Source organism: Mytilus galloprovincialis, chromosome 1 (genome assembly GCF_965363235.1).
Source record: "Mytilus galloprovincialis chromosome 1, xbMytGall1.hap1.1, whole genome shotgun sequence".
Classification (NCBI taxonomy): Eukaryota; Metazoa; Mollusca; class Bivalvia; order Mytilida; family Mytilidae; genus Mytilus; species Mytilus galloprovincialis.
In genome coordinates, this window is record NC_134838.1 from 20,832,913 (window position 1) to 20,846,710 (window position 13,798).

The 13,798-nt window shown below is 32.2% G+C and overlaps 1 protein-coding gene across 1 annotated transcript in view; it reads left to right on the top strand.

Moving 5' to 3' along the window:
* LOC143068741 (protein Wnt-16-like) overlaps window positions 1-10,501 on the top strand; it is a 30,800-nt gene extending 20,299 nt beyond the window's left edge. Inside the window, exons 3-4 of the mRNA XM_076243013.1 lie at window positions 2,456-2,739; window positions 6,911-10,501. Coding sequence (XP_076099128.1) covers window positions 2,456-2,739; window positions 6,911-7,396 — 770 coding nt within the window. The 3' untranslated portion in view covers window positions 7,397-10,501. The remainder of the gene's footprint in view (window positions 1-2,455; window positions 2,740-6,910) is intronic.
* The last annotated feature ends 3,297 nt before the right edge of the window (window positions 10,502-13,798 follow it).

Sequence of the window (13,798 nt, forward strand, 5' to 3'; positions counted from 1 at the left end):
GTAAATCGTCTCGGTATATAATGTGTAAAAAAATATCTTAATTCATAAATCATTTTCCCAAAAAGACAACTACAGCCATAGGACAAAAGTCAGTTCCCACTCAAAAAATGTCCAATCATTTCAAGTACAAAATCAATATTTTTCAAAAATATATTACCAAGTATTCTATGAGCGATTTTTATAAAATAGATACCTGTATATGAATCAGCACGCGATAGAGTGACGACATAACAATAGGAAAGATTTAGTGCGTATGAGGGAAGTTCGTCTCCAAGTAGATTGGTATTTGAAGTGGTCAACTTATATAGAAGAAGTAGATGTATATTAACCTTGAAGAATGAAGTCTTTTAGTGCAAGAGAAAGGAAACCTTACGACTTTTAAAAAAAGAAAAGCTATAAAAATGACAAAAACGAATAAAGCGTTATACTTTGACGAACTGGGCGATAAATGTATGGATTTATTCAATCATTTTGGCTGTCATATTTGGATTATAACGTCTTTATTGCTTTTTTAATCCTGTTATATTCCAAAAAGGCAGTCTATATTTGTTACGGGAAGATTTCAATTCACCTTTCATTTATTACTTTCGTTCAGGAGTAAAATCAACATTGAAAGAAACAACAATCTTATGGGTATTTATTAAAAACTGAATACCAAACTTTAAAACTATCCGAGCTATGTTTGGGAAAGCGTTATATTAACGAATAAAATAAGCAATTATTGCAATGTTATTGCGTTGGAATTGTAGGTCAATAAGGATGTTACAAAAATAATGAAAACGTTGAACCCACCGCACCAAATTCTTCTACACGTTCAATTACACCGCATCGAATTTTTGTATACGTTCAATATTACCGCATCGAATTCCTGTACGCGTTCATTCAATGTTCCTTAAACCCACCGCGTCGATGTTCCTTGAACCCAACGCTTCGAATTCCTGTCCACGTTCAACCACACCACATGGAGTTGCTGTACACGTTCAATCAAACCAATGTTACTTGAACCCATCGCATCGAATTCCTGTACACGTTATGACACATTTTATTTGATTCCTGTACAAGTTCAATCATACCGCATCAAATTCCTGAACACTCTAATCAATGTTCCTTTAACCCTACGCATCGAATTCCTGAACACGCTAATCAATGTTCCTTAAACCCTACGCATCGAATTCCCGTACGCGTTCAATCAATGTTTCACATTTACACTCTATACATGAAAATGCTGCTGTGTTTGTTTGTGATGATAAATTCACGAGACAGAAATATCCCTGTTCCCGAAGACCCAAACAATCATCAAAGGTCAGTTAAGTTTACCATTTGATGTTCTATGTATCTCGTATTTTCCATGATCGTCTTCACGTGTTAATTAATTAGATACATATGTACCCTTCATTATGTACACTGAGACAAAATCTGTACAAAAGAAAACACTTTGACCGTTGTCTATCAAATGCAATTTTATGATACTGTCATAGAAGTGAGAGGTTTCGATAGCTATAAAACCAGGCCTAATCCACCATATCCGTATAATACTAAAATTACGAGGTCCAATTTGTCAGCCGTCATCACGTAAAAACGACGAATCAAAAAATTCAACTTTATATATAAAATTGTTGTACAAAGGTGTAGATTAAAAATTACACCACTCCAGGCCCTTTTGTTTTCCACGTAATTAATATTGCCAATAATTAAGAAGTTCCGGGTCGAGTCCGATACCGATACCAATAGTATATTCACCTGTTACCGATTACCTTATCTGTACGTTCCGCATCTGACAGGCGCACCACCAAACGGTGTATTCAGGATTAATATGCTATATAGTATTACACGGGTCATAATCACAGGGTTGACACTACTTAATTGTCAAATTGTTACCTATTGTAGTATTTTAATCAGTTAGACTTTCTAAGATAACAATACGAATACTAAAAATCTGGACTAAAATAAGGCGTATAGGTACAGTTTTCAATTTGTTAGCGGGCATGACGTAAAACAGCGAATCAAAGAATTCAACTTTATTTATAACTAATATAGGACAATGCTGTTGATTAAAAAGTACTCCATTCCAGGACCTTTTGTTTTCCAAATAATTAATATTATCAATAATTGATAAGTTCCAGTTCGACGGGTTCAAACAGAAAGATTTGAAAGCAGAGAAAACTGTGTATCTTATAATCGGCATGACTTTATCAGATGACAATACTAATACTAAAATAAGGCTTGCGCATAGTTATATACTTTAATTCAGTCACGGACCCGCGATATCACGGGTGTGTTCTAGTTCTACTTAATAAAATACCTGTAAAAGTCATGAATATGACAGTTGTTATCCTTTCGTGTGTTTGGGTTAATGCTTTTGCCATTAAGGGACTTTCCTTTTTGAATTTTCCTCGGTGTTGTTTTTTTTTTTTTGTGATTTTACTCTTTATATATTTGTGTTGTTTTTTTGTAGGTACTAGAGAGACTGCCTTTATCTATTCCATATTAAGTGCTGGTGTGACTGATTCTGTTACCAGAGCTTGTAGTGCCGGTAACCTTACAGATTGTGTATGTGATCCTACCAATGATGGCAAGAATTCTGTAGAAGGATGGGTGTGGGGTGGATGCAGTGACAATGTACAGTATGGACTACATTTTAGCCGCAAGTTTGTTGATGCACCGGAAGTGCTTAAGCACCAAGATACGCAAAGTGTTAGAAATAAAATGAATATTCATAACAACGAAGTAGGACGACGGGTAAGAAAATATTTATCATTACAATTTTCTTGTAAATAAGTAAAAGTTGTCATTAAAAGGACATAGCCGAAAACCCTGCTTAAGTACTTCAGGTTAGATAATATTTTCAGAAAAATTGCAGTGATGTCAATCCTGTCAGTGGTATTCAATAGTGTCTTCTTTAAAACCACAAGAATTAACATGAGTACAGGAAAAAAAACCTGTTTTAATCTCCTAAAAAAATGGAAAATCAAAGTTTCTGGTTTCGACAATTGTGAGTTTAAATTTTTCATATCAGACGAAGAGAAACACTAAACTTCAACGTGTGCTATCACAGTCACTTGACACCGTGTAGGTATCTCTATCATACCACCAACACTCAACATTCAATTTGTCGATCTTTATCACAATTGTTTACTGTTAAAATGATTTTGTTCGATTTGACAATAGATTTTGGATAAATACCCGTAAACAGGGTGTTAAGTGTTACGGGTATCGCTCAATCACAGTAATGAGGCTTAAATAAGTCTATTTTACCGCCCCTTAGAAATATGCACGGCTGATCAAAGAGGAGGTTCCACAATGAAGGAATTTTAACAATTGTTATAATTCATCAATTCTACCGCGTCTCAAATTTTTAAGTGTTATGGTTATGTCGAATTTATCAGTGAAAATGATTTAATTTCTTACCACTACGAAATAACCAATAAACATTACAACTGTCCTTTAAGTCATAGCAGGTTTTAATAGCACTTAATCTTAGCTCGAGGACTACAGTAGATTTTACAAATCACAAAAAGGATATGCAAAAACTAAAACAATTTCCACTGGAAAATGTAAAATCCAATACCCATAGCATATGTCATAATACTAGTCATCAATAACTTGTTAGAAATTCCATTCGTCTGAAATTACAGAAATAAAATACGAACCTGTTGTTAAAAGTTAATGGCGTCCATAAGTTTTGTATAGTCATAAAAGAGAAATGTTTGACTGATACTCAGAAGCGAAAAGAACTTGACAGCTAAAACATCTCTCTGAATGTTGTAATTTGTGATCAAGTCGTCACAAAAGACGTAGCACAGTTTTTAAGTTACTGGAATACTGTTGAATATTAAAAGAATTAATGAGACAACTATATATATCCACAAACGAGCAAAAGATTAGGTCCCTTAACAGACTACCAACGTATTTCCTTTTATTTTAGAAGTTGTAAAGCGACATCTGAGACCTAGAATTCGTATCGAAATGAGCCTTCTAAAATTCATATTTCCTTTAAATTATTTGCCTTAAGCAATTTACAGTTAAATTCTAAATTTCAGTATTTTTTCTGAAAAAAAACCAATTCTATCAAAAGTAAATTTAAAGTTTGAATTATTTTGTATGAAGGTTGATAGGAAAGCTATGTTTTACCATTCGTGTTGTAACAAAAGCCGCTATGTCATCGTAAATAAGGTTTGAAGGAAAACTGCGTTTTGCAACTCAGGTTAAATGGAAAGGTATGTCTTGTCATTCAGTTTTAAACTAATTTTTTTAGGTTAAAATGTCGTATGAATTTACAGACGATATACATTTGCTATATATTCTTAATTGGTTCATGAATAGTCCTGATAAATACAAAAATTTAGACTCCTTCATATTCAAATTCCACTCGGTTTCATTAGCTAATTTTCACCTACTGATGGAAAGATATACAAGTGAATATGAATATTGGCCGTCTTATTTTTACAATTCGTTTTGGTATAAAATAGGGTAAAGATGTTTACATGCAGGTAAAAATATAAGGGATTTTTTGGTTTGCTTTAATATATGCGTCAAAACTCGCATATCATCTCCGGATAAAGAACATTTACTTGGTAAATCGAGAACAAAAAAATAATGCATAGAGAAGTAATTTTACATCTGTTCTTTTTAAAATTCATATATTGATGTATGTTTTGAATATGTCAATTAACTTTGTAATGTTATCGTATATAGATCAGAAGACTATTTATCCCATTTTGAATTTTATAAAAACTTTTACTTAAAATTGCGGTAATGACAATTTTTGAATGAAATTTAATAACAAAACACGACTTCCCGACATTAGATTGTCAGCATTTATACGATCTTTACAAAATTGTTGACAGATATTAATGTTTTAAATTCAAAAATATGTTTTCTTTTCATAATGCAGTGTGAACAATGTCATGTAAATTTTCATCACATCCCCATTAAGTTTCCATCCCATTAAATACCAATATAAGTGGTTATATTTAATAAAGTTTGGACTGAAGCAGTATATGGAGATTTTACTGGGTCGGTAAATCTGATCGTAGTTTGAGTCTCCAACTGTTTATCTATAGAAATATTACATTATTTAGCTTTTAAAGACAGAAAGGCGTTCGTGCAGAGACGTATTGACAGCTACCCAAGTAAACATAATTATACACTGATATTAATAAATGTTAAGCGCCCTTTCAAGTTAAAATAGACAGATACCCACATCCTGATGTTGATGAATAATTCTACGTTTTATTACTGTAGTTATAATAGACTATAATTTAATTAAACATCAGAAATTGAGGGGTAGATGTTTTTATCGCTTATTTCTAAGTTCGTTTTAAAGTATTTTTTTTTCTAAACAATTTCAATTCTGAGTACATTTTTATCCATTAAAGGTTGATAAACCTGTAGAGAAAAAATGGTTTGCTAGAAGAGTTTTCCAAGTTAAAATATTACAATTTGAACATGAAGGCATGAATCAAGTTGTAAAATGCACCTTTTTCTTACGTTCTGCTGCCTGTGGCAAAATGTTTCATTTATAGAGGTATTTGTTCACGGTTCTATTGAGGTGCATTTTAGTAATTCTCTCCAATGTTTTAATAGACGCTTTCAAAACGGGCTCTTTATCAAGTTATGTCGCGTGTCAAATTTGGTTTATGATGCAGTATACATGTATAAACAAAATAAATGTCTGAAGAGATGTCATGCAAAAATATTATTTATGATATGGTACAGTAAGTTTTTTTTGTAAAAAGTTATTTATGGGAATGTTGTTATATATTTTTTTTAAGATGCATACATGATTGATTGATTGTTTCTTAACTTCCAGTAGCAAATATTTCATGCATGTTCAGGACGACCATACATATACATGTTAAGCGTTCGTTAATATATCCTTTTTCAAAGATTGACAAGAGGACCTCCATAAATAAGATCCTCACACATATCCCATTTCCAAATGAAAGTGACCTTTTGGAGTTCAATTTATACCCGTTGACAAAAGGCACTCCAATATATCCCCTTTTAAATCCAAGTAAAATTCATATAAAAAAAAAATGCCACGTTTGGGTGGATTTTAGTTTTTGATAGTTCGGCTACTTCATCTCAGTATGAATTTTGTCTTATCTTCCTTTTCATAAATTGTATTTTTTCACTTAAGCAAACAATTCTTTTTTACAAATATCACTTTTCCAATCTTGCGTACATGGAAATCAACACAAAAATCACATTTTAAAATCACTGATGTGAATAAGACTACTTTATTTCTTTCAATCTGACGATCTCATCTCTGTAGGAACTCGCATCATGTGAGGAAATTTATTTCAAAATTTAGTTTAAGTATACTATTATGATGTGTAAAATAAATACATCAAGCATAAGGTTGTCGTAGTTAGCACTAGGACGTCCGAATCTCTCTTTTCGTATTTATCCGCGCCAGTAACCAATTTCGTTTACATTGATGATATTAATGCAATGAGGTTGAATAGTTTTTGAGCTATTTAAATGCAGGAATGTGATTGAAAGACCGAATTATATTTTATGGAAATTTTGTTTAGGGTAAGAGGATTAAAAAACGGTCCTATATTTATCCTGAAACGAATTTAAAGTCGAAATATAAATTGTGGTTATATTCCAAAGATACGGTTTAAAATTGTAATTTTTTAAGCAGTACTATATTCTCCATTTTTCTTGTTAATAAGTGAATAGTTACACAGCCAACAAAATCTCGCTAACGTATACTTGGGTCGTGTAATAAATGCACAACACACATATTATAACGAATTAATTTAAAGGAACTCCCTTTTAAAGGGTACAACTCATCAAACAAGTATTTAATACTATTTTTTAAGATGTTTAGTAAACACCCAGTTTTTTTTATATGTCAAATATAAATGCATTATTGTAATGTTGTTGGTTTCATTTTCAGACTGTGAGAGATATGATGAGGCTTCGATGTCGTTGCCATGGTGTTTCGGGGTCATGTGAAATTCAAACATGTTGGAAGAGTTTACCAAAATTTAGCACTGTTGGAGCGAAACTGAAAGAAAAATACGAAATTTCAATAAGAATAGCTGGTAGATCGAAAAGAAAGCTTAGACCAAAAACACCAAAACGTCATAGACAAGCCCGAACCGGACGTAAGAAAAGATTATCAAAAGACGATATGGTGTTTGTCCATAAATCTCCTAACTTTTGTACGCCGAATCCTATAAAAGGTATTTTAGGTACTGAGGGTCGCCTTTGTAATAGAACAGGTTCCGGACCTGAAAGTTGTGATTTGTTGTGTTGTGGTCGAGGATATAATACTCAGGTTGTGAGACTAACAGATAGATGCCAATGTAGATTTATTTGGTGTTGTTATGTTGACTGTAAAACTTGTGAGACATTGTTTGATAGACATACCTGTAAATAAAATATAGGACTGGTAATTCAAATGAAAATCTGGCGATTATTCATTATGCAGTAATTGTATCGTTTATATAGACTGTTATCAACGTTGCCTGCCGAATCAGGGTACTGTTTTAAGTAACCGTAGTATCAGCTAAGGAAAATAGACCTTTCAATGGATTCACTGAACACACGTGAAAGTGTAAGGCAAACTGAAGATTGTATAAATCGATACATTTCACGTGCGACTTTCGATGGATAGTAAATAGACTGTTTAAACAGTGATACCTCATGATTTGTCAAATATGTAATAAACTTGCAGCAAATGCATGCACACATGTTCTTTGCAACATCGAATAACGTTTCGACTTAAACCTATAATGATGCAATTTTTGATTATATTTACTAAGTTATATATAGTTATTTGGAGTAATACAAACGAATTCAGTAATTCTCATTTCAATTCGATTTCTCGACTTTATAGTACGTTGCAATAGTAGATGGTGGAAAACCGTGGTATTTGACTGCATTGTCTCCCCTTGTTTAATTCTTGGTTAATATTGCCCGTCACCTTTACCTAATGTTCTTATGATTAATGTTAAATCACTTAGATCAAAAGATGAAAATTAATTTTAAGATCGTTTAGATATTGTTATCCCAACATTGAGCAAAAATGTAGGGGTTTTGTCATTGGGAATAGGTCCGAATACTGGACCCTGTGGAATGCCAGAAAAAACTATGCTTTGTACTTGAAGAGGAATGATGTTCATTTGAAGAAAAAAGAAGTGTCACATTGTCCTTTCTGCTTGGTAACAAAGATGAAAAAAGAAGATGTATCATTGAATTTTTAAGAGGATAATGTAGTTTACCTTAAAATATAAACAATACAGACTGATTTTATAGAAAAGAAAGTAATTTGTCATTTGTTCACTTTTAAGCTTCAGTACAAGTGTCGAGGAAGTAGGTTAAGACTCGGATAATTTCTCTGTTTTGTGAAAACGGATATTATTTTCAAAGTTGCGAGCTAAACTACTTATCTACCTCGGTATTTTTTTTATAGACATATCAGGTTTTATATTCACCAATGCTATAAGAAAGGCAGGAATTTAACCAATGAGAAAAAAGGTCAAGGCAGTCAAGGAGTACTTGTATGATAGGGAGGAGGGGAAATAACAAGTGTTTTTTTACAATCAACGTATATGATTAGTATGCGAGTACAAGTATATGATTAGTATGCGAGTACTAGTATATGATTAGTATGCGAGTACTAGTATATGATTAGTATGCGAGTACAAGTATATGATTAGTATGCGAGTACTAGTATATGATTAGTATGCGAGTACTAGTATATGATTAGTATGCGAGTACAAGTATATGATTAGTATGCGAGTACTAGTATATGATAAGTATGCGAGTACAAGTATATGATTAGTATGCGAGTACTAGTATATGATTAGTATGCGAGTACTAGTATATGATTAGTATGCGAGTACAAGTATATGATTAGTATGCGAGTACTAGTATATGATTAGTATGCGAGTACTAGTATATGATTAGTATGCGAGTACTAGTATATGATAAGTATGCGAGTACAAGTATATGATTAGTATGCGAGTACTAGTATATGATTAGTATGCGAGTACTAGTATATGATAAGTATGCGAGTACAAGTATATGATTAGTATGCGAGTACTAGTATATGATAAGTATGCGAGTACTAGTATATGATAAGTATGCGAGTACTAGTATATGATTAGTATGCGAGTACTAGTATATGATAAGTATGCGAGTACAAGTATATGATTAGTATGCGAGTACTAGTATATGATTAGTATGCGAGTACAAGTATATGATAAGTATGCGAGTACAAGTATATGATTAGTATGCGAGTACTAGTATATGATTAGTATGCGAGTACTAGTATATGATAAGTATGCGAGTACTAGTATATGATAAGTATGCGAGTACTAGTATATGATAAGTATGCGAGTACTAGTATATGATTAGTATGCGAGTACTAGTATATGATAAGTATGCGAGTACAAGTATATGATTAGTATGCGAGTACTAGTATATGATAAGTATGCGAGTACTAGTATATGATTAGTATTCGAGTACTAGTATATGATAAGTATGCGAGTACTTGTATATAATATGATAAGGTCGGCAATATGATAAGTATGCGAGACCCAACTCTACGAATACAATAAAATCGGTATGTCACATTTGAATAGAAAAAAAAAGTAATTAAACTAATCCCGCAACTGTGCAAACCATGGAAATGAAACGGGGAAATGCATGCTTTCTTAATTTTGAGAGTTTACTTATTCCCTTCAGCAAAGACGAATCAGATTTATTTATGTATTTTAAGATCTGAAGTTACTTTGAGGATTCTCGATTTCTTGGAAGAGAAGATGATATATTACATAATAAGATAGAGTATTGAACTGTTATAATAAATTGATTCTACTTACATTAGAATACCTTTCGTAAAATATGATTTTAAGAGAAGAGATTTTAAGGTTGCCACAGTTCTTCATAGACAGTTTTTCCCCTCTGATTTAGATGATTATATATGTTGTAACATATATTGCACAATCCCTGTAGAATAGAGCTACTCGAAACAATTGTTATTTATTGTTGCTGTAAACAGAATTTTTGGCAAACTTTTCAGGTTTCAAGGGCGGCATTATTTATATGGGGTTAAACAAAAACTATATCCCAAGTGTTAGCTTACATAACTAATAAAAATAACATCTTTGATGATGATCAAATGAAAAAAAAAAGATTTTATGGTGTTTGTTAGAAAATGTGTGATCATAATAGTGCATATTTTCAATCGGGATTTGAAAACGTATAAAATTGACAGAATTATAACTCTTCTTGAATTTGGCAATACTATCACAATTATATCAACACCATGTGCTTGACATTAATGGGAAAATCATCTTTAAATTCTGATCATCATTTAGAATTTTTGCCTTGTATACATGTATATTTATGTTGTTTTGTTTTTTCATTGTCATTTTACATAGTGCATTCCTTCATTATCATTGTATTTTATACATGTTTAGTTTTTGTTAAGTTATTTTGTAAAAAAAATAATAGTAAAGTTTTATCTATGAAAGAAGTGTTCTTATTTGTAAAGTACAATAAAACCATTGGAAATTTGATATACTGTTTCATAGCGTAAAATGGTTTATCCAAAATCTTTGTTAGTACATCAAAAACCGACAAACCGCAAAAAAAAACTTGAATCGAAAAAATTGGTCAACGAGCCTGAATTTGAATTCCTTTATTTATGAATTATTCGAATTAGATGCGGAAACACATCACATGCATACACATTTGCATTTTTATTTAGAATTCAAACATGTTAGTTGTTGGTTAAATTATGTCTTTTTTAGCACACCTGGCCCGAAGGGCCAAGTGGGCTTTTCTCATCACTTGGCGTCCATCGTCCGTCGTCGTCATCCGTCGTCGTTAACTTTTACAAAAATCTTCTCCTCTGAAACTACTGGGTCAAATTTAACCAAACTTGGCCACAAATAGTTATCAAAGGTACCAGGATTATAATTTTGTACGATCATCATTGGGGTATCTAGTTTAAAAATTGTGTCCGGTGACCCGCCAAACCAACCAAGATGGCCGCCATGGCTAAAAATAGAACAGAGGGGTAAAATGTATCTTTTGGCTTATTACTCTAAAACCAAAGCATTTAGAGCAAATCTGACATGGGGGTAAAATTGTTTATCAGATCAAGTTCTTTTTGCCTTGAAATTTTCAGATGAATCGGACAACCCGTTGTTAGGTTGCTGACCCTGAATTGGTAATTATAAGGAAATTTTGTTGTTTTTGGTTATTATCTTGAATATTATTAAGGAATGACTGTAATATTTTTTCTGTCTATTCGAAATAACATAAAAAATGTGGTGCACACTGAATAACGCGCGTAGCGGGTTATTTAACAGTGTGCACCACATTTTTTATGTTATTTCGAATAGACAGAAAAAATATTACAGTTATTTCTTATAATTTAATTCTAAATTCCATTTTAAACCGTAGAAAACCATGAAAAAAACGTTGATGACGTCACGGTCCCATGACTAAATTATGTCTATGGGCTCATCAAAATAACGTCAGCCAATCAGAAGACGCGTTACATCCAAAATTAAATTATTGTCATTTGCTTCAAATTTTGCACATATTTTATGACATATAACATACTGTCTTACTGACTTAAATTTTGTTGCTCATTTAACTCTTTATTGGCAGATTATAAATTTTAATCTATAGATGAACATTTGAAACGTTTATTACTGATTCAAATGATTCTGTAAAATAAAAATGTGATAATTTGTCTATATTGTAGATAATACCATGTCGTAAAAGACAAACACACGATACAAAATCTAAATTATCAAGTTACCATCAGAATAACCATTAAATTCCTCTTAACGTAAAAGCTGATTGACAGAATGTGTGACAGTTATGATGCCACCTAGCTTTCAAAATAAGTTTATGATAAATAAGTTTGATTTCTTACTCTTACTACATGAATAATCAGAACAAATATAAAAAAAAGAAGATGTGGTATGATTGCTAATGAGACAACTGTCCACAAGAGACCGACATGACACAGAAATGAACAACTATAGGTCACCATACGGCCTTCAACAATGAGCAAAGCCCATAACGCATAGTCAGCTATAAAAGGCCCCGAAATGACAATGTAAAACAATTCAAACTAGAAAACTAACGGTCTTATTTATATAAAAAAAAATGTCTGTTAAAAATAAAATAATGGGCATTTCAACACTACAATACAGAAACTAAACATAAAATCGAAGGACTTAGGGTACTGGAACGTAATATTAACAAGTAAATTTTGACTAACAATTCAGGATGCTTAAACTCAGTGTAAAAACCAGCTGGTCCACAACAATAGAAACATAACTGTTTAACCGACTAAGGTGGCATATCCTATTTTTTCTTAATCACACTGTCATTAAAGATTTTCAAAATAACAGTTACACCATTCTATTGTTTAAAACATATATGCAAATGCAAACTGTATTTTTGCCTTAAGAAATCTTTTTCCAACTGGTATGTTAGATATGAATGTTTGCCGCAAATGGAAAAAGAAATACAATATTCTGTGCGCACAGAATCTTATGTTCTTTTCGTACGTCAATATTCAAAGTTCTCCACATAATTAGAGTGTTTGGGACCAATGTTGCCTTATTTATAAAGGTTCTGGTTGTGTAAGTCAAGTAAAATGAAGAAGTGTTGACATTTCTAAGGTATGTTTTGATGGGTTTGTTGCACATTGCGTATGACATGTTATGTGTCTTGGATGAGAAAGGAAGGGTCATACTTCTGGAGCACATGAGTTAAGTGTCGAAATTTATTGTCTCAGTCGTCATTGTTTGTGGAATTATTTCATATTTAGATTGTTATGGACAATTAATTTTGAGATATTTAGTCATGTAATAAATGTTAGAAGTTTTAAGTATTTTTAATTAAAAAAAAAAAGGCTCAAATTCGTTGATAATCGATTTGGAACATTGGTAGTGACCAACTTTGATTTTTTCCATTGAACTACCAAGTGGGGATCAGATATGTCCCTCGCTGCAATGAAAATAGAAACTCTAGCGCTGCAGATTGAAATATATCTAGTTATCAATATATGTATAGCACAGTGCTGTAGAAATAAAGGCATGCGCTGGAGACTTTAAAGTAGGGCAATAACCGTTTGATTGTTTTTATCCTCCTAATGAGGTTTTACGTTTAATTGTTTTGACTCTTTTTAAAGATTTTAAGATTGCGTGAACATAAAACATAATTGTTAATAAACTTCCTGTGGCCACCAAGACTTTCTTTAAACTATCAATGCAAAACATAAACAGCAACGCACTATACATAATTCAGATGATAAACTTTACATATCCAGCCGAAAACCAATACATATCCAGCGATAGACTTTATACATCTAGCCGATAGACTTTACATATCCAGTCGAAAGACTTTAACATTTCCACCAAATAGACTAAATTATATATCCAGCAATAGACTTCATATCCAGCGACAGATTTTACATATTTAGTGAAAGACTTGATACATTCTGCCGATAGACTACATATCCAGCCGATAGACTACATATCCAGCCGATAGACTACATATCCAGCCGATAGACTTTATAAGAAACAATAAACCTAGATAAGAATTAGAATTTTCTTTTTCTAATCAAGAACCTATAAAGGGGATAATTTTACAACAACAATATGACAATATGATTTATATATCCAGCGATAGATTTAACATATCAAGTCGATAAATTGTACACATCCAGCCGATGCACTTGACATATCCAGCCGATGCACTTTACATATCCAGCCGATATTTTTTGCATATCCAGTCGATAGGC